Source organism: Panthera tigris, chromosome A3, assembly GCF_018350195.1.
Source record: "Panthera tigris isolate Pti1 chromosome A3, P.tigris_Pti1_mat1.1, whole genome shotgun sequence".
NCBI lineage: Eukaryota > Metazoa > Chordata > Mammalia > Carnivora > Felidae > Panthera > Panthera tigris.
Window position 1 is genome coordinate 116868240 of NC_056662.1, and position 21606 is coordinate 116889845.

General features: G+C 44.7%; 1 protein-coding gene across 5 annotated transcripts in view; it reads right to left on the reverse strand.

Annotated features, from left to right (window-relative positions):
- Positions 1 to 21606, reverse strand: part of BABAM2 (BRISC and BRCA1 A complex member 2) — a 395194-nt gene that overhangs the window by 79339 nt on the left and 294249 nt on the right. For all 5 annotated transcript variants that reach the window (XM_007088867.2, XM_042982266.1, XM_042982264.1 and 2 more), the window contains exons 8-9: positions 5899 to 5998; positions 2512 to 2582 (exon numbers count right to left, since the gene is read on the reverse strand). In XM_007088867.2, the coding sequence (XP_007088929.1) occupies positions 2512 to 2582; positions 5899 to 5998 (171 nt within the window). The remainder of the gene's footprint in view (positions 1 to 2511; positions 2583 to 5898; positions 5999 to 21606) is intronic.

Genomic DNA, 21606 nt, shown 5'->3' on the forward strand with positions numbered 1-21606 from the left:
AGAGATGAAACCATGTAAAGAATAGATTCCTAGAGTCACGGTGACTGAATCCAAGAGGCATTTAAGGTGAGTGTTACCACAGGAAGGACATGGGATTTGGAATGGCAGCATCTACATTTGTGTTACAGCTTTGCCATTTACTACCTATCACGACTCCGGGCAAATCACTTAACCTTTGGAGCCTCAATTTCCTCATCTGTAAGACAAATAGAACAATATTTTCGAGCTTCATTACAGGGTTGTGAAAAACAAGTAAGGTAGACCATACAATGCTATGCAAATGCTGGTTATGAGTAAAAGGACAAATTAAGCAATCAGGTCAACAGGAACACTGCTGTCTGGATGGTGATTAAGACCCACTTTCACTCGGGCACCAAAAAGCAATGAGCAGTGACAACATTACTAAGTCTGGAAGTCTATGTTAGTTTCTTCCAAAGTACTTGGAATCCTTTCACTTGTGTCCCCTGTCCTCCCCACCAGGCTCAAGACAAAGTAGCCACGTTAGCTGGGTGGACACTGGTTCAGGTGGGAGATGCACAGGACGGGTGTCACGGAGAACAGCCCCCGACCGCTAAGGGCCTGGCCAGAATCCTGATAGGCTAGCCTCCCCCGTTCTCCTCAAGAGCTGAGTGCTTGGGAGACGTGACCATAAGGTGACAATACTAACCACACACTGAGGACAGGCATAATCTTCTCTGTCGTCCACCAGTGGCGTGTGCTATCTCCCTGGCTGAGTCAGGCCAATCAGACTGTCGATACCAATGGCCTGCCAGTTTCAGTAGGAAGGGTGAACTCATCATAAGGGCAAAGGGAATTAGGACACTAAAGACTGAGTGATTTGCTCAAAGACTGTTGGCACATCATTCAGATGACTTAGGTCAATAAGTTTAGTCACCGGTTTATATTTCTTTTCGTGAATTTATAATCAACTCAACATGTTAAACACCGCTATCTAAGCTTTTTAGATCCTGCATGCTGTACGTAAAAACAAGCACAGAATCCTTTCCATTATGCATACAGTACAGTAATAGAATAGTATTTGCACAGGATTTAGTAGTTGTATACAAGTACTACTATATTACTGTGTTATATGCATAATAAAACATACACAAAATGTATATTAAAAAAGAGTGAGACTTTTCCAAAAAGATGTAAATGCGAGTTTTCCTATTTTTCTTGGGTGCGAATGGAGTGAGGTGGGGTGTGTGCCCCCTACTTGGGAGGTTACTGTGTTAGCTCCTTCATTTTTCATTCTATATTCTTAAGATAATTTCCTCAAAAATTAGAAGTCCAATGGTGCCATTTACTAACCACTGTTTGTATCATAAGAACTTTTTCAAAATGTTCGTAAGTAAAGCTGAAAAAAAATCGTTGAGTATTAAAGGCTTATGTGAGAGACAGTCACACTGTTTAGATATTGACAGTTCTATTTTGGAGGCATAAAAAGTTCCACTATGTATAATGAGAAAATTTCTTAAAATTGTTTTGAGGAATCAGAAATTTTGCCCATAATTATGCTACAGTTTGTAAAATTATATCCCTGGGAATGGCCAACCTTATTCTTTGTTTTGCCCGCTCCTGCCTAGTCCCAATTTTTTTGGTCCCAATTTCTTCATCTCCTTGTTTAAAATCTTAACTTTGTGTGACTATATATATCTTTCTATCTTTATAAACCTTCTCTGGAACAAGGTGGGCTATAAGCAGATCGCTAACACCCTTAGTGCTCAGCCCCCCTGAATGGGTACAGCGCTCCATCTTTTGAAGAAGACTGTGGGGAAAACACGGTCCCTCTGCCCTTGAGCTAAGCCCTGGGCAGAAGCTCAACCAGGCCTCAGACGCCATTTAGGAAAACAGAGCTGCAGAACAGCAGGCCACCGGCAACCTGAAGGAGGGGGCCAGCCAGGGGGGCGGCAGCAGGAGGAGATGCACTCCCCAGCCCCACGCCTGCTTTCCCCTCTCTGTGCCTTCTTCCAACTCCTAATCCCGAGTGTGAGTCGCTGCTTTTGCGTCTAACGCCGGCTTTCCTCCCTGAGAAAAGCCTGCCTGAGTCTCGAGAACCAGGGTTCCCGCCCTGGCCCTGTCTCTTCCGGGCAGGTCACAAGACTTCTCAAAGGTCCAGGGCTTTCTTCAGTCAAACGTGCCAATAATGCCCACGTGGCTCCCTCCCTCACGACTCCGGGGAGCAGCTGGAGGTGTGCGCTGTGCACACTGCAGAGAGCTCAAGAACAAGCAGGCCTCGCTGCCCTCGTTACTGCTGGGCTTGGGGTTAGTCGTGAGGCTGCTCCAAATTCTGCTCCACAATCAATAACGCGATTCTGATATGTAGCAAAATCCTAAAAAATGTCTTCCTGGGAGCTTTAGCTTAAGCAACATACCAAAAAGAATCAAAGTGGCACTGAAAAGCTATTCCGTACAAGAGCAAGCTGCTATTTTCTCAATCAAGCTCTCGCGTTAGGGCCATCAGGACGGGAGGACATTGTTGGTACATGGTTTAAGCACAGAGGAACTTACGTGCCGAAGTGACTGAGGAAAGCAGCAATATACTCCCTTCTTTTGTGGTATCCTTGAATCACATACTGCACCTGGAACAGGAACCCAAAGCTGAGGAACAGGGAGTATTCAAATGCTATTTTACAAAGCATTTCGAAGATTCAGGGAGTAGAAAGAATGGTTAAATGAATACCCATATTCCTGCCACCTGTATTCAACAACTATGAGTATTTTGTCTGGTTGCTTCATCCAGCCATCTACCTCCCTAACAAGCTATCAGTCAATCTTGCTGAAACATTTCAAAGGAACTTAGAGACACCATGGAAGTTTCTCCCTAGATACTTGGGCATGTACCTCCAAAAAGTAAGATATTTTCCTACATAGCCGCAATGTTATGATCGTACCCAAGAAATTATCAGCCATTTTCTGACTTCATCTAGGGCCCCGGGCGTTTTCAAAATATCCCAATTGTCCCCAAAATGTTCTTTTAAAAGACAGGGCATACTCAAGGGTCAGGCATTTAATCTAGAAAGTCTATTAATGTAGATTAATACGACCGTGTGTGCATGTGTCCATGCCTGCATGCACATATATGATTCTGACTTTTCAAAGAGATTGGGCTAGTTGTCTTGTAGAATGTTCTGCATTCTAGACTCTCTGATTGTTTCCTTACTCCCTGTATTTGTCCTCTACTCCCTGTAATTCCTATTAATTGGAAGTTAGACTAAAGGTGTGACTAGATTGGGGGTGTCTGGGTGGCTCAGTTGGCTAAGCGTCCAACTCTTGATTTTGGCTCAGGTCATGATCTCAGGGTCATGGGATTGAGCCCCGTGTGGGGCTCTGCACTGACAGCACGAGGTCTGCTTGGAATTCTCTTGCTCCCTCTCTCTCTGCCCCTTCCCTAATCACATGTGCCTGTGCATTCTCTCTCTCCCTCCCTCCCTCCCTCCCTCTCTCTCTCAAAATAAATAAACTTAAAAAATAATGTGTCTAGACTAGACTAGATTCAGGTTAAATATTTTTGGCAAAACAACTTCATAAGTGATGGTGGGCTTGATCACTGATTTAGGTGACGACAGCAGGACGACAGCAGGACTAATCCATCGTAAAGGGAGGTTTCCCCTTTGCTGCCGCCAGCAGTGACCCCTGGGTATGCTTCTCGAGGCATGAGAAGACCTAGTCCCCTCTCGACCTTTTACCTCACGGTTTCGATACCTGTTGGAGATCCTTGTCTGAATCAGATTTTTCATTAGGAGCCGAAAAGTGGTGATTTTTAAAAATTCTAACCCTCCTTGTGTACTTACCATCTGGAATTCTCTGTAAAGAAGAGTTTCCTCACATCTAACGGGGGCTATTTTATCCTGAATTAGGACTCCTATTGAAAAGGCAGGATAATGCTTAATTCTTTCTTTTCAAATTCCTAGTATTCAGAAGAAGGAGTGTTACAATAGATTTTATTTTGCCTTTTCAGATTTCCTTGTTATCACCAAATGACCGTTTTTATTTTTAAAAAAAATTGTGAACTTATTAAGCTGGGCATCTGAAAGTTAGTCATTTACCCATCAGCTACTAACACAAAAATTCATTCCTTATAATGTCCTCACAGTGGCTCAAAGAAACGGCGCGGGGCGGGGGGAAGCGGCCCCCCAAATTGTTTTTATTGGCTATAGCCACAATGAGTTTCCATGGCTAACAAAAGCTCGAGATAAAGTGCTTGAAATAACCTTGACACAATTGGTAGTGATAGCCATTTTGTACCCTTTAAAAGTAAAACAATTCTATTTATATAATAGGGGTTTATGTCAATTTATAAAAACAGTGCTTACTTTGCAGGCTTAATGCAGGATCAGAAATGTTATTTTGGGAAAAGAAAAACAGATGATAAGTTTGCTTAAGTGGCTTTGTTTAAAAAGGGGATGAAAACAGTTCTGTGTACTTGATTTTAAAAACAGAAAACCATTTTAACAGAAACCCACAACAAAACTGGCTATAAAGATAGATTCCCATGTAATTATGGAAATTCATTTGAAGAGATTGTTTCTAAAAGCAGCCCATACTGTCCTCGTTTGTAGCAAGCATAAGAACATCAATTTTAAAAGACAAGTAAAATTAATGAAAGGGAACCAGATAAGAAAAACAAACCGATTCTTATATTTCTGGGAAAATGGTAATACAATTTTTTGGAGAAAAATGTATGACTAGAAATTAATCTCAATTGGAGAGCTTTAAAAAAAGGCTTTTCTTCTCAATTCTGGAAGACCAAATTTGCATGTTTCTCTAAAATACTGGGACACAGATTTGAAGGCAGTGTAAAGTCCCACAATGTAAATAAGAATTCTATCCTCCGATCAGTCCTCAAGGAGGGCAGTGGCTGGGGGAATTTGGTCCAATGAGAAGCGTCCACTTCACGAGAGTTAGATGCCCCGGAATCTGTGCCAAGCCCACAGACTGCAGAGTTGCCAGATTTTAGGTTCTCTGACATTTAAAAACTAATACTGAAGACTCTGAAATATTATTGTACTTTTAAAATATTTCCTATATAGAGATGAGCCATCTTTTGAAAGAAAGAGACAAACAAAAGATTTATTTTCCAAGCCAATGTGAACAAGTCAATAGGGGCATAGAAAACAGTACTTTGGAACTTAAGTGAACTGAGTCAGTCCATGTAGAAGAAGAGAGTAAATCAGTATTGCTTGTGGATTAACACGTCCAGTATTTAGCTAAATACACTGGCTGGACATGAACGAGCATATTCTTATGTTTTTTTAAAAGTATCTAACAATAGCCATTAACGTAAACTCAGCTACTTGGCAGTGTAATGGCTCATAAATGCAGCTCAGGGAAAGCTTTCGATAATCTGATGTGCTGGGTTATTGGACCGGCTGACCTGGAGATCTCGCCCTGAGGAGCGGGGCTCTGGCAAACTGCTCCTGGACAGGACACGGACAATCAGGAACTCACTACTAAAAAGTGAGGTACAGAGAAACAGAAAGAGCTGAAGGCAGCTCTAGTGAATTACCTTGATGCTAGCCAGTGGCAGCCCCCCCCCCCCCCCGCAAAGCCATGCATGCATGCATCAGATAACTGGGAAATGGAGGAGTTCAAAGGTGAACGATCTAGCAAAAACTCAGGACACAAAGGAAATTTCAGAAGAAGGAGACAGAAGTTTAAAAGATGAAGATAAGGCTGGAGCAGGAGGTCAGAATCCTTAGAAAAGGAAGGAGGGTGAAGAACTAGGGAGAGAAACGGATGAGCTGTAATTCACAGTAAGAAAGGCCGACGTCAGGTGGAGACTGACTCTAAGATGGGGTGAAGAAGCTGGCGCCTGCACACAAGGCCGTGTAGGTGCCACGCTGGAGAGAGGAGCCTTACAAGGGGCGAGGGGAGGGTCAGGAGACTTGCTTTTACCTTGTTGGTGAGCAGGTGGCATACTTGAGGCACATAATCAATGAGACATCCTCCTCCTGGGAAAGCTGGGATATGAAGAGCTGAGGAGCCTCCAAGCGCACTGAAAGGACAAGAGGACAAGGGACACTTGTCTTAGGGCTCCGACAAGGTAGAAGTGGTACCCTCACAGACTTGGCTTCTCTTACCAAGGTCTGCCCACGAACCGCTTGGAATGATGACAACGGGAATATGGGCTTCGCTTTATGATTAGATTTATTTTAACCCACTTTGTTAATTCAGCGTGTTCGTGTTACCGATGAATAACAACGAATGATTCTGTCACACAAGAGTACAAATTAGCACATTCTGATTGGCATGGGTAAATGTCTTACCAATAGTAATGGGTTGGACCTAGTATGGAAACACATTTTTTTCATCCCCTTCGTTACGTGCCAGGCAAAGAGAAGTCAGAAGTCATTCCTTAAACCCCTGAATTGAACTGAACTGAGTTGCTGCAGCGCTCCCAACAGTGCACCAGAGGGACCAGTTCTGCCCTCACCAGCTTGGGGGCCCTGGGAAGCCTCCTTGGGCTTTAGTGTCCTCATGTTTAGTGTGAGGCAGGTGGCCTAGGACAGGGGCTGCAGACTCCAGGGTCTACCCGGCCCAGGTAGGTGATGGAAACGAGCACAGAGAACTGGAGTTTCTGCCCAGTGGAAAGGGCCCTCCACCTCTTCTCTTCAGCTGATCTCTGCCACGTGGGAACACAGGCCCCGTCTTATAGGAGCTCAATTTTTCACGTGAAGCCAGAAATCCAGAATATTTAATGTCTCAAGTTTTAAACGGTGGCAACTAATTAAACACCTTCTGGAACACCATGCCGCCTGGTCCTGTGTCTCTGGACCAATATGGGTGGGAAGTCTGTAACTAGTCCAAGTCAACACTGACATCCAATCCATCTAAACAAGAAGGTACAGTCAAAAATCACCAAACCAAGCACTACGACACAACACGGATCCAGAAATAGTTTCCAGGTCCTGAGCAGTATACAGTTCGTATCTCATTCTTTTAAACTGTTCTTATTTTTTTTTAATGTTTATTTATTTTTGAGAGAGAGAGAGAAACAGAGTGCGAGTGGGGCAGGGGCAGACAGAGAGAGATACACACAGAATCCAAGGCAGGCTCCAGGTTCTGAGCTGTAAGTGCAGAGCCCGATGCGGGGATCGAACTCACGAACTGAGATCATGACCTGAGCCGAAACTGGACACTTAACCGACTGAACCACCCAAGCAGGCACCTCTCGTAATCATCCAATCTTGATTTTATCTTCTTTTCTCTCTCAGTTTCCTTTGGTCCTAATTTGTTTTTCTTATTTGAATTTTAGCTTAATGTGTAGGTCTTCTGCTGTAAGCCCCTTGAACCATCTCTGTAATATGATGGGGTGTAAAAAGGCCCCTAAGATCTGTTAATGCTGTGATAATTCGTTAACCAAGTCCCCACAGTTACAAGGCAGTAAACGGAAGCAAAGTGCTTCACAATAACAGTCTAGAAAATCATTCCTAAATAGTTTAGAGCAGAAAGACTTAGCCGAGGGTTTGCGATACAGAGAACAATACACAGAACTACTGAAAGGGTTCCAGACCCAGCCTGTCTCCCTATTGACTACAGATTTCTGAAATTAATTTTTCTGGTAGGAATGAATATTTTGTTTATTTATTTATGGAATGAAAATGTCCCAACACACAAATAAAACCCCAGGTGATATGAGGAAGTCAACATCGGGTGGAAATATTTGCTGTTGACTTTTTTCTATTCAGATGATACCTAAAAAGCACAACAACTCTGACAACTGAGAAAATTATGAGACAGCATTTGACTAAGTATGACATTAATGAATCATCTACAGCCTGCAACTGCACAGAATCAGCAAGAACATCATTTCCGTTTGCTACTCTCAGAGCAGACACTGGCTTAGATTTACTCTAAACTCTGAAGAAGGCTAGGAAAATTCCTATGACTTCTTGTGAACTGGAAGAAGGCTTTTTGTCCCCTCTTTTGTATGCAAATGTACACAGAGGGCACACTTCAAACCGGAAGGTTCTACTGGTTCCATTAGGATGGAAACTGATCCAGAAGAAAATTCTGTAGCACAAGAGTAACAAATCCAATATTTATATCCTGTAGTTACTGGGGGAAATATCTGTGTGACACAGAAAATACCAAGATCCAGCTTCTCATTGCTTAGAGGAACAATCTTTGGCATGATAAAATTCCAAAAAATAATTTGAACAGTTTCCTGGAATTGATTATAATGGGCTTTGACCTGTATAAAATATTACAGGATAAGTTCTTAGTCATTCATTAAATTGAATAGAAAAAATGAAAATAGTCTGTGGGTAATCCTCTAAACTTGAGACTCTCTCTGCTTCTGAAATACAGCCATTAAACCAAAATTACCTGTAATGATGGAAAGAAGCAGAGATGTGGAGAAATCCAAAGACCGTCTGCTTGGCCGCCAGGCCCGTCTCTCTCCACTCTGCTTCTGTGTTCATCGGGAACTAACACTTGTTGCTAGGTGCTTTCTCATGATCGAACTTAATCCTCCCCACAATTCAATGAGGTGACAATTATCAGTGTAATTTTACAGGTGAAGAAACTGAGGCTCAGAGAGCAGAAGAAATTTCCTTGGGTTCATTCACACAGCCAGAAAATGATAAAGTCAAGATCTGAGCTCAGACCTGCCTACTGCCAGAGTCCAGGCTGTTACTGCTGAATTCCGTGCCTCCCTGAGAGCAGGGGGCTTTTACTCTTGAAAGGGCTGCAGGGACGGGAAGAAACAGTGGGTCTGGCTACCAGTGAGTGGGACCAGGATTCCAGGGATGCTGTAGGGCTTCCAGAAGCACTCCGACTACCCCTGAAGCAGGCACTGTGTTGTACAGCCCACCATCTCTCCTGACATTCCTCCACACCGCAGCCGAGCAAGCATTCCTGTCGATTTTGTTCGTACTTCAGTCTCTCCCACCCCAACCACCAAACGACCAGATTCACTGGATCTCAGATGCGAGGAGCCACCCTCTCTGCCATGTCTCACTGTGGGTGACCGAGTTGGCTGCACAGGGTGAGCCTCAGTGAGTGAAGTGCTTCCGATACTACGAAGGATTGCTTTAAGTGAGAGTTTATTTTTAAAATGGCACTTACTGCAGCCTTTCTTTAACTCGGGAGTTCCTCAGCTTGGGAGGGTACTGAACCTGCTTCCAGCGTCACACACTGATAAGTGCTGCTGATTCATGTATAAATATATGCCTCGTGGGTAAATATTTAACAGGTTTGCTATAGCCTGAATGCTGCCCTGATCATGCTCAATAAACAAAGTCAAGTGCCATGAAATAAAAAAGCTATTATGTTTTTAAAAGGTGCAAGATGGAGGTAAGGCCTTGTGATCTCTAATTATTTAATATTCACGAATCAAAAACTACCGGGTTGAGCACGTACAACAGAAGGCTCAGCCTGTGCAGATTCCAGGGCTCACGGAGCTCTTCCCAGGAATGCAGGGCTGGCTGGAGAAGACAGGGCTGGACCGGTTGGCTTAGCGGCGGGAAGGGGCTGAGGACAGGGTGAGAAGGGGGTGGAGGGGACCACTGCTGTTGATTCTTCTGATCTTCAGACCGGTGAGGTGAGGAAGCGGGGTACAAAGTGACGGAAAATCAACTACTGGGGGGGGGGCATCTCAGGTTGAAATTAGGAGGAGAAAGGGGTGAAGGGGCTGTTCTGATGAGAAAATACCATCTATCTCTTTATTGACTGAAATGCGCCATGAAATTAGCTGATAATTCTTAGAACTGAAACTGAATCTGTGGATACAAATTAGAAGGACAAGACCAGAGTCTGAGAAATCTGTCCAACAATGGAGTTGAATAGACCAAAAGGTAGCCAGAAAAGCATTTCCAGGTCCGTCTCACTGGATGTAAAAGTCAAATACAAGAACTGTCTGTGTTAAATGTATTGATACAATGGTTTTCCATGCAAATACAGCCAAGAGAGCCCTCTGCGAACCTGGCTCTGTCTGCAAATACTCAGAGCACTTCTAATACTGAAGACTTGACTTGGCTACAGTGCAACAACACAAAGGAAATACTTTTGAGCATTTTGACATGGAAAAATGCAGGGAGTCAGCCTGTCTGAAGGCCTGACTTGGGACAATGGGGTTTGATTTTAACCCATTATGGAACAGTAACTCTTCCTCTCCACGTGGGGTTTTACCTTACTAGCCTGAGCAAAACATGACTTGGCACTGGAGAAAGCAAGAAGGGCCAGTGGTTTTCAATTATAATTCTTGCTTCTGCCAAGTTTGTTCTGCTTGGTTCTATTCAATGCTCCCATCAGTGCAGTGGGGTAACACTCCTCTCAAAAAGACCCATCTCTCTCAAGGGAGAAATAACAATCACAATCACGTTAATATTAAAATAGCACCAAGCACTCCAAGAGAGACTTCATTCTAAACCGCCTCCTCTTGGAGCATGCTGTGGTCAAGGGTTATGTCAAGGCCCTTCAGAGACACTTGGCTCAGCGTTATCATCCAGCTTTTGCCTTTGGATGGGATTCCGAGGGAGAGGACATTGCCTCCTCCACAATATGATTCTGGGGAGTGTTGGAGGGTCAAGCACTGACACGGGGAACTTCCAGGATGTCAGACGGACACAAGTTGCCACTAAGCCCCAAGGCTAAGAGACATCCTAAGGAAAGGTGAGCCTTCAATTCAATTCAACAAACACTAACTGTATGCCTAACTGTGTTTAAGGACTTTAGTTTCCCATTCTGGAGATGTGATTAGGGCACCACTGCTAATTCCCTTCACGGTAGAGAGATGCCAGGGAACCTCAAGAATCTGGAGCACTCTATAATGCCAGAGTATGTTTCCTGGTGGCCCGCCAGGAGGGCCATTACAGCAAAACAGAAGTCACTGGTATTTATTGAGTATCCACTTTTGCCAGGCACCCTACCAGGCACTTCACTATCTCTAAACCTCATAACAACCCGGCCAAGTGGACCTAATGAGTCCAATTTACAGAAGGGGAAACCAAGGGTCTTAGGGTCTAAGTATCTTTCCAAGGTTACCCAGGCAAGCGAGCCGCAGAGTCTTCTTGGTTCCAAAGTCTACGTCCTTTTTCATCAGAAATTCTTTCATAGAAAGAGGTGTGAGAAATTTGAAACTCTCACCCCCCTATGGCCTGAAACAGCGGTGTAAGTGGCTGAAATTATCCTCAAAAAAGCTTGTATCCATGAAACTCATCACTGTGCCGTCTCACTTGTTCTTAAGACACCATATGTCACAACAAGTTAACTTGCAGGATAGAGAAAAAAAGTCACGTATAGCTTCTGAAAACCCACAAGCACACAAATAGTACATTAAGGAGAGACCCTGGTTTATTTGTTTGTTTGTTGTTCCCAACGGGATTTTCTTTTTTCCTAGCAAAGCATTTTCTAGTGCTATTGTTAGTTCTTGCCTCATTTCATGGATTCAACTCTGAGCCGTCTCAAGAATCTCTGGATACCTCAGTTAAACAAAATCAGGGTATAATTCGAAATCAAAAAAAAAAAAAATCTCAGCAAGTATAACAGGAGAAAACAGAGATCACAGAGACAAGTTTACAAGTAGAAGAAAACATGGGGAGTCAAACTGGATGAGGGGTTCACTGAGCACCAATGGAGGGCTGGCCATACTACATTTGTGACTAACCCAATGTTTCTATTCAGCATAAATCAGGTCTTTATTAGAGTACTGTATTCCATTTCTTGTTTCCCATTTTTAGAGGGACATACGAAAATGGAAATGTTCTGAGACAATGACAAATATGACTGAATACTTAGAAAATGTCCCTCTGGAGGAAAAGTCTAAAAAGAAGCTGAAATTGTTAAGTAAAATTATTTAGAAGGTTACGGAATTATTAAATAGAGTAACTTAAGAATGTGAAGACATACTATATGGGCAATTTGAATCAGTGGTTCCTTGCTTGGGCACCGTATACATGAAGAGTTTAAAATATGACGGATTTCGTTGGTACAGTGAGTGAACTTTCCACAGGACGAAGAGGGAATAATAGGTCCATCTGAGAAGCGGTAGGTGTCAGGCACTCTACTCAGTGGCCTCCTATATGACATCAACTCTGCTTCACACCAAGCTGCGCCAGAAGCGTTATCCCATTTTACAGACGGGAAGGCCAGGGCTTAGAGAAGTTCCGGAACCTCTCCAAGGTCACATATATAGTAAATGGCAGAGTCAACTAAATCCAGGCGTCTCTGACCTAAATCTACCCCACCCTCAGGTTATCACTTCTGCGATTTCTGAATCCCTGTCTGCAGACCGGATATCGGTTCCACGTGTATCAGCTTTATCGGGCTCCTTCTGGCTTGGGTGGTTCAGGCAGATGCCTGGGTCGACTGAGCCACTGAGGCTGCTTCCAGGAACATTTATTCAACTGCTTCAGGTACCTGAAGAAGCAATTAAGGCCTTTTTCATTGTAGGCAAGCGAACCCCAGGAAACCCAGAAGCACTCTTGAGGGCCGGAGGACACGATGGGCAGTTTCAGCAGATAGGAGGCGGCACGCAAGCCAAGAGACTTCACGCTTACAAAAATACAAAAGATGGAATATGGTGATTGCAGACAGAACATGTCTCACGACATGAAAGCTAACCAAGTTTTTGTTCGGAAATGTGTTTTTTAAGTTTGTTAACATCTTTAAAAAAGCCTTCAAGGGACGGTGATCTTAACAGCTGTCCACCATCAGGATTCTGTTAGCATGTGGAAAAGCATTTAAAGTAAATCCCCCAAAACAACAACGGACTCGGCAGATGTTGTATTAAGATTTGGTCTGAACTACTTACAGTGATGCCTGGCCACACGAGACATGAACAGACCAGGCAAAAGAAAAGCTTTCTCCCTCTTGCCTTTTGATCCCTCGCCGCGTGTCTGCAGTTGACTGCACCACAACTTCTTTAAGAAATGGAACTATTTTCAAAGACCAGTCATCAGGAATGTGTAAAGTGACTATGAGTTTGTTATAAATTTACAACCCTGAGGTTCCAATGAATGGCTTTACCGCTCTGCTATTACACAGGCAGAGGTTCCTCTTCCTATGGTGTACTTTTATAACATATTTACTGCGAAAAGTTCAATACCTACATGTATCACATCGTGACACTGTATGCTTTGAATATCTTACAATTTTGTCAAGTATACATCAATAAAGCTAGTAAAACATCAGCGCACACCACAGTTACCCTCGACTATACCCTCGACTAAACCCACAAGCATTTTTACAACTCCCTCATGGCACGCTGGTTTTAATGATGGTCAATGGCAGACACAGAGAACGAGGGGGGAAAAATGCCTCTGCCTGGCCAGGGCAGAGAAGGGTATCCACCTGATTCCTGTTTACTGTTAGTCACTAAAGGCTCAGGCACATAAACAGCATTAGGCAACTTCATGTGCACATTACTGGTCTCTGTGCTCAAAGAGCTAATCTGTAGAAGCTGCAGCTGGGCTTGCCCACACAAAATCAAGCAGAGATACCAGAAGATGAGATTAGCCAGGGTGCCAGAACATAACACTTTACAATTTGTTTCCAAAGTGCTCATTTTTTTTTTTTTACAACAGCCTTACAAAGTAGGTAGGAAGTGTTGTTATACCCATTATAGAGATAAGAAGACTACGACTTGAGATGGGGGACTTGCCCAAGGTCTTAAAGCTGGAAACCTTGAAAATGGGATCGCGATCTTTTCTCTGCACTACTAGTTGTCATGATTGTGTGAGAATAATCTGGGGAGCCTGTTAAAAACTCAGATACCCAGGCATCACCCCAGAGAAGCTGATTTATTAGGTTCAGCAGGTCTGAGATGGGACCCTGGAATCTGCATTTTAAGATTCTCTAACGGATGTAGGTGCAGGCGGTCCTCACACCGCTGCTCTGTACATGATGCTGAGGATGCACAGCTGGGACTGAGAATGTGGAAGGTGCAGGAAAAGCAAACTTGCACCCCATCCCTGGTGCATTAGGTCACTGACAATTTGAAAGGCACTGCGGACGAGAAGGTGAAGAAAACCTAGACATGCTCTCAAGGACTTTAAGGCTTAGCGTGGGAAGTAGAATATGTTTCTGGAAACAACTAGAAAAGGGTGATTAGCACTGAGTTTACACATGGACAAAAGGCAGTGTAGTTACCTGCAGGTAACCAGAAGGCAAGGCAGAGGAGCAGTGAAATCAGGACGGGGCCGGAAGTAAGGACAGAGATTCTACTTTACAAGAAGGCAAGGCACAAGAGCAAAGGCCAGGGACTGTGCAGACAGCAGACCGTGGGGCCTGGACCACAGCGAACAGCTTCTGCCCCTATGAGAAAAGCTTATGTCATACTTCAGCTACTGCTGAAAGGGCATCTGTCTGGAGGAGGTAAGAAGAGACAAGAGTAGATCCTGGTGCATGCCAGTGGTGACCTGGGCAGGAAAGAAAATTAGAGGTTAAAAAAGAACTTCTGTTTAGTCACAGAGTGAGAGATGTCCTGGAGATAAGGAAACCTCTGAGGTTGGATAATGAACCTCATTGCTTAACGTAACTCTTTTACACTGACAACTTCCAAACTTATACTCTAGCCCAGACCTTTCCTCAACTAGGGACTCAGCCAACCGCTTACTCCATGCCTCTGCCTGGATGTCTCAAGGGCACTTCCAACTCAACCCGCACAAGCAAACCCTGCCTGCAAACCTCCTGCTCCTGCCCTCAGCCCTTTGCAGCCAAGGGCAGCTCCAGCCTACTGGCTCCCCAGTCATCCTTGACTCTTCTCCCTCACATTCCACATTCAGTCAGCCTTGTCCAATCTCCCGTACCTTCTCATCTGGATTCCTGCCCCCATGGGTAAGCCGGGGCTGCTCCTACCTCAGTGTTTCTGCCTCGGACACGTGGCCAGTCCTTCTGGTCTTTTCTCTGCCTGGAACACTCTTCCCAGCCGTCTGCAGGACCTGCTTCCTCACCCGCTTCAGGTCTTACTCAGATATCACCTTCTTAGTAAGGCTTCCTGAACAACCTATTTAAAACAAGCCACCTCCAGCCCAGGTATCTCCTCGTCTTTGTTTTACCTGCTCTATGGCCTATATGTCCATAAAACGTTCTACATACTGTATCTGTTTACCGTCTCCCCCCACCACCCTTCACTAGAATGGGGACTTCTGTCTGTTTTGGTCTGTTTTGGTCCCTGCTGTTACACCAGAAACAAAGAATAGTGCCGAGTTCCTAGTAGGCACTCAATAAATATTTGTGGTATTAAAGTCAAATGAATGTAGGGAAAGATACAGGAGTCAAATTTCCAAAATGGATATTAAAAGTCAGTAAAATGTATACATATTTTCTGAAATAGTCATTATGAAAAGGAAGGTTTCAAGGGTCCGGGACAGGGGTCGTCAAACTTGGTCAGTAAAGGGCCAGGCAGTAAATGGTGTCGGCTCTGTGTCCATAACATCTCTGTTGCAACTACTCAACTCTGACGCCACGGCATGAAAGCAGCCGTTGACAATTTGTAAACGAATGACGCAGCTGTGCTCCAACTAAATTATTCAGAGCCACTGAAATGTGGATTTCATACCATTTTTACAAAGTACAAAATATTATTCTTTAAGTGCTTCTCTAGCCATTTTAGAAATGTAAACCATCTTTCTTAGCTCACGAGCCAGACAAAGTAGGCTGTAGTTTGCGGACTCTTGATCTAGGATCCTAGGTCATTTGACAGTTCTAGGGGTGCTGAGGAGAAGTATATATATCCAAGAAGAAATAGAGCCAAAAAGACCTGGATCAGGTTAGCAAAATTGAAAAGAAGCCCCTTTGGTCAAACCTCTTACCAACCATATTCGACCAGCAGGGAAACCACAAGCATTAGTCTTTCTCAGGCGAGGGTGAGGTGGACGTTAAGCAGCAACTCATGCGCTGTGGGAGTTTCATAATGACACTGGATTGGAACACTGTGCAAGAGAGCTATTTATATGATCTCAAATGAAGCTTGAGGCATATTCTGGTGCTTTCTACGTCTATGCTAGGTGAAAAAGCTGCCTACAAAAGCCTTCCTCCCACCCAAAATACTAGCTGTTAGTTGGTGACTGATCCTCAGAAATATTAAGATGAATCATATATGCTCTTTTCACAGCGCAAAAAGAGATAATTTTAAAACTCAGAAAATGTCACTTTGGGTAGTCACAAACCGTACAATTAGAAAAGCTGCCCAGCCTGAAAATTGTAAATAAATAAAATCCTGTTCTTGCATGGAAACATTTTCCTCATTTAGATTCCAATGCTTGTCTTAGGACTTGCCTCCGAGGTTGGCTGGTGTTAAAACGTGTTCAGTCCCATAATCTGATGATGGAAGGCAGCCTTTGTTCTCCACCCCTCTTCCCTGGGGCCCTCCCCGGCTAACGCTGCTGCCCTTGGTAACCCCCGGCACTCAGCTCGGACTTGTGCCGTTCTTCTCACCTACAGGCAGCTTGTGGCCTCCCTGTCTCCTGCTCTGGGTTGGCCTGAGAGGTGCCAGCTGACAGCGGGCTCAGTCTGGACCCAGGCACAGGGCAAGGAATCCCACGTTTCTTTCCTCTTCCTGCTTGGAGAAACAGGTATTTCTGTCTTTGATCCCTAAGCTCTGCTTTCTTTCTCTTGTTACTAAACAGCTCACTCCCTATCTCCTCCTGGCCCCTCCCTTGCCCTTTTCTGCAACATCATCACTTTTACACACTGCACCGTTTGGCACACGAGAAGGAGGGACCACATCAAATAAAGGAATGCAACCGCAAAAGCTGCCTGGAGAGGGAAGGCCTCGGATTTTTTTTTTTTTTTTTTTTTTTTTGTCAATTTACCGTTTTTGGACTTGTTCTCCCATAATCAAATCCTCCCTATCGTGTTAACAATGTGGTAGTGTGTCAATACATTGGAATTTTGCTTCCATCAGCAACCCAGAGCTTAATAGGAAAATGAAGCAATGAAATGCTGGTCTTACTGCTAACCTTAGGCCTGGCCTGTACTCAGGATGGGGATGTTGGCTTCTTGACGGTATGCGGGCCAAACCTTCAACGCTTTGTGAGAGCTCAGGGTTGTCGGCAGAGGCCTAAGCCAGCGTCTTGGGCATTCTATGGGCATGCTTCTGCCATCACAAGAGGGACACTCACTCCGAGTACACTGACTGAAGCATGAAACACCCCCAATTTTTGTAAGCTAGACAAAGTTTAGACGGAATTCACCTGCAGGGATTTAAAAGGCATTTGGCGGGGGCAGGGAGAGGCAGGAGAATAGTCTGGGTAGATGAAATGCACCTACAATTTAGCAATAAAGAGTAACAAAATAGTCAATCTCAATAAATAAATGACCTGTTGAGCTGAGTGGCAGCAATTCCTGGGTCTGGCTCTGGGACACGCTCACGTCCAGAGTTATCACAAAAGGGATTGTGTAAAGTTCAAGTGTTGTTTTGTTCTTGTTTTAAATTAAAAACACATGTGGGGCGCCTGGGTGGCTCAGTCGGTTAAGCATCTGACTGGGGCTCAGGTCATGAGCTCATGGTTCATGAGTTCAAGCCCCATGTTGGGCTCTGTGCTGACAGCTCGGAGCCTGGAGCCTGTTTCGGATTCTGTGTCTCCCTCGCTCTCTGCCCCTCCCCCGCTCTCACTCTGTCTCTGTCTCAAAAATAAATAAACATTAAAAATAAATAAATTAAGTAATTAAAAACACGTGTCCAACACATAAACTATTTACGGATAACAATGAGATGCCACAATTCCAAAACTTTTCCAAGTCACTATTTCATTCCCTCAGGATATATGTGTTATAGTTAATGTTTAACAACAGCCGGTGAATAATATTCATCATAAATGAAAACACCAGTTAGAGGCTGAATACTTTTGATGTAGTGATTTTATCTTTTGTGACTAACTTGGTAAACTAAATTGTCCATAACATGCAGGTAAGTAAGTATTTTGGTTGTTATTTTGGTTTGGTTCACATGGAAAAGACACATGCCATTTTGGTTAATGTTGGAAATTAGCTTATTCCTTTTTTTTTTTAAGTTTATTTATTTATTTTGAGGGGGGAGGGGCAGAGAGAGAGGGAGACAGAGAATCCCAAGCAGGCTCCATGCTGTCAGCACAGAGCCCGATGCGGGACTTGATCCCACGACCCTGAGATCATGACCTGTGCCCACAACAAGAGTCAGATGCTTAAACAGCTGAGCCACCCAGACACCCCAAGAAATCAGCTTATTCTTGAACACCCTCTACAGCATATATAAACAGTCGACAGACAAGCCAGTAGGCAGTGATTCTCCACCTTCATCCGCCCCAGCACACACACATACTGTGGTATCCCTCCAGCGATTCTCTTGGGGAGAAGGGAAGGTGGAGAAGAAAAAAATATCTCTTCTCTCATCCCCATTCTAGGGTAGAATCTAGAATCTAGAATCTCAGGGTGAAGAAATGTGTGATTTGAATAAAACAAAACAAAACACCTTGCAGCTGCTTCCGGTATGAACTAATAGCACAGATTTTCCAACTGCCCCCAACCCAACATGAGAATCACTGTACTGAACACACAGAAGGAGAAGTCTTCTATCCTTAGGAGTGGAAGATCTTCTCAGCTTGCGGGCAAAATCACATTGGTCTTCCAATGTTGGCAGCGTCCGGCCCAGCTCCGGCTCCACCTTTACGAGCCAAATCACCCACGTCATTCCGGACGTCCACCGATTTTCTCGCCGCCTTTCTAGCTCCTCCTCCCCACCGCAATGCCACGGCTGCCCGCTGTGACCGAGAGTATGATAAAATCAAGGCAGTGGATGCAGAGGAGCGGGAACCGCGGGCCACTGCTTGCTGAGAAGCACGCCCTCTACTCCGCTGCCAGGGCAGAGATGCCTGGCCCCGCTGCCAGCTACTGCCCCAGGAAATGCCCACAGGTGTGCACACAGGATGTCACCAGCGCACCAAAGCATGACACAGACACCTGATGGGAGTACTGCCCCCCTCCACAGAACCCTCCATCCTCCCCGCCCCTAGGGCGGCATGCTCCGGAAGTCACCTGGGAAGCAGAGGGAGCCATTTTCTGGAGCACACTGGGGACAGGGAGGACAGGAAAAGATGACGGAGAAGGGAATCTGCAGACATGAGGGTTGAGCAGGCTATGCGCACCATCGGAATTCTAACAGAAACAACACGCATTCAGTAGATGCTCATCATGTAAAAAGCATTTTATCTTATTAAATTGTTTATGTACTAATGGAGAAAGTGGGAGTTCAGTTCTGTTAATACCCATCTGGCAGAACTGGGAGCCTGTTTCTGAGTATCACAATTTACTCACCTGTGTCTTTCACTTAAAAAAAAAAAAAAAAAAAAATATATATATATATATATATATATATATATATATCTCCCCATTGGTTTAAGCACTATTTTTATCAAATTCTCTAAAATAGATTATTCAAAACAGCCATGCCAGTCAACAAGGGCCTGCACACTCCTGGGCCAAGATTGTGGGGCAGGACTGAGGAGAAGCAGCAGGGGGCCCAGGAGGCACGCAGGGGCCCAGGCAGCTCTGGGAAGTCTGGGCTTGTGGGGTGCTTGCTTACCCCACAAGGCAGGTGCGTTTGCTTTCTTCAACCCCGTGGCACAGACACAACACAAGGAGAAAGGTTTAGTCAGGCAGGGAATGGGTTCTGGTAAATGCAGACAAGGAGAACGCCAACTTAATTGGCCAAATATAATTGAGTTTGGCCTAATAATTTGTTTATTGAAACTTTCGTGACTGCTGCAGAATTATGATTTTCTTCTGCTTTCAAAACTGAAACATTATTAAAAGAGCAATATTAATAGCAGACAGGGGAATGCAAACACAACTTACTTAAAAAGTTGGGTGGCTGAACCACAGCCACCGAGTCCTGACTCTGTAGCACAACTGCATCACTGGCATCAACGGACCCGAAGCAATTTCACCCAGACTCACATGGAAGAAGAACATGCTGACCAGACCTCTTGGTGTAAGGAGGCAGGTGCAGACACTCTTAACTCTCAGGAGTCCTGGTACTTTCCCCAGCTAATAATCCCACAGATGTCTGTGGACATTTACAGTCTTTGAGGAGAAAGGCAGGGAGGGGTCCGCAACTTCCAGGCCGTCTGGCAAACCCTGAGCATCGAAGTCTGCAGGGCTCAGCAGTCCACCCCTGCCACTCGGCCACTCAGAGGAAAGGCCCCAGGCTCACATCAGTGTCCCTCTCTCTCAATCAGACCGAGAAGGTTTCTCAGTATGAGCTGTGGCAAACGGAGGACAACTCACTTCCGTGCGTGCTTCCTCATTTCGCTAGGAATGAACAGGGGCTCAGGGTCACTTCAGAGCAGGGGGAGCCCTGAGGCTCACTCATATCACCTCCTCAAACGCGAGCTGCAGCCATGCTCATCACCTGAGCAGCAAACGCTCTAACTGTCCTCCAGACTCAACACATGACTTGGGCATATTCAGAGACAGGAGCCTCCTTAGAAGGGTGAGGACTGAGCCAGTGCTCAGAGAGAATGTATGGCTCGTTCACACAGGTAGAACCAAATCACAAACGTAAGCAGGTTTCAAAGGGAAACATCCGCCGACCGAGGAGCTGAATACATTGGAGAGAACCTTCCGGTGGAGTACAACGTACCCACTGGGAAGAATGACAGTGACCTATAGGTCATGGTTTAGAAAAATGACCATGATATATTGTTAAAAGAAAAAGCGAGTTGCAGAATGGTATGTAATAGATGACACCATTTTTACGTCTAAATTAAAACAGCAACAACAAAACCCCAAGCTGAGCTAATAGGGACAACAGTTTGAAAACACTACATCCACATATCGTGTATTTCCTAGTAAGTCATATTTCCCCTCTCCCTTTTCACTGAGGTGAAAGCTTGAGGCTCACTGTCCCAAGGCAGAGGGTGGTCCCACATAGGTCAGCGTTGGCCCCAGCATCGGGAAGAAGAAGGGTGGACACATCACTGGGGAGCACATCCCCCAGACAGGAACGGAAAGACACAGAGGCAGAAAGGGGACAGAGTCAGAGAGAACAGGGGCTTCCGGAGCATCTCAGAGGCCTTCTTTGGGCCTCTGAGGGGACAGAGAGCAATAGAGTGAGAACACAAACCAGTGGTGGTGGAGAGACAGAAATTCTAGATTAACGGAGGGAAATCCAACTGACAGGGGTTTTTAATTCCGCTGCCCACTTGGGAATGAAGAGATCATGATGTTGAGTAACTTCCAGGGTAAGGGGGAGCTATTGTAGGACAAAATGAAGACATTTTACCATGTATACTTTGTTCTTTGGTGGTACTGGAATTGGTATTGGTGGCTATAACTGGCACATACTACCTCGGTAGTAGGGAGAAAAAGAAAGAAAGACAGAGAAGCCAAGGTATAAAAATAAGTGAATGTAAAGCATAGAAGGTGTTGAACTTGGTGAGCAAAGGCGTAATGGGAAGGGCAATGGCCAACCAAATGGATGAAGTACCTGAGAGGTGTGCAGAGTATTTACATAGTTTAGTTCCAGGGTTGGGACCCTAAAATCCCAAGGGCTTTGGGGTTCTACATTATTGATCTAGATTCTACTACTGTCAGAAGATCAGTAACGACAGGTACCACATACCGAGCACTTTCCATGCGCCAGGCGTTGTACTGAAAGCTTTCATTCATTAGCTTTCTTTA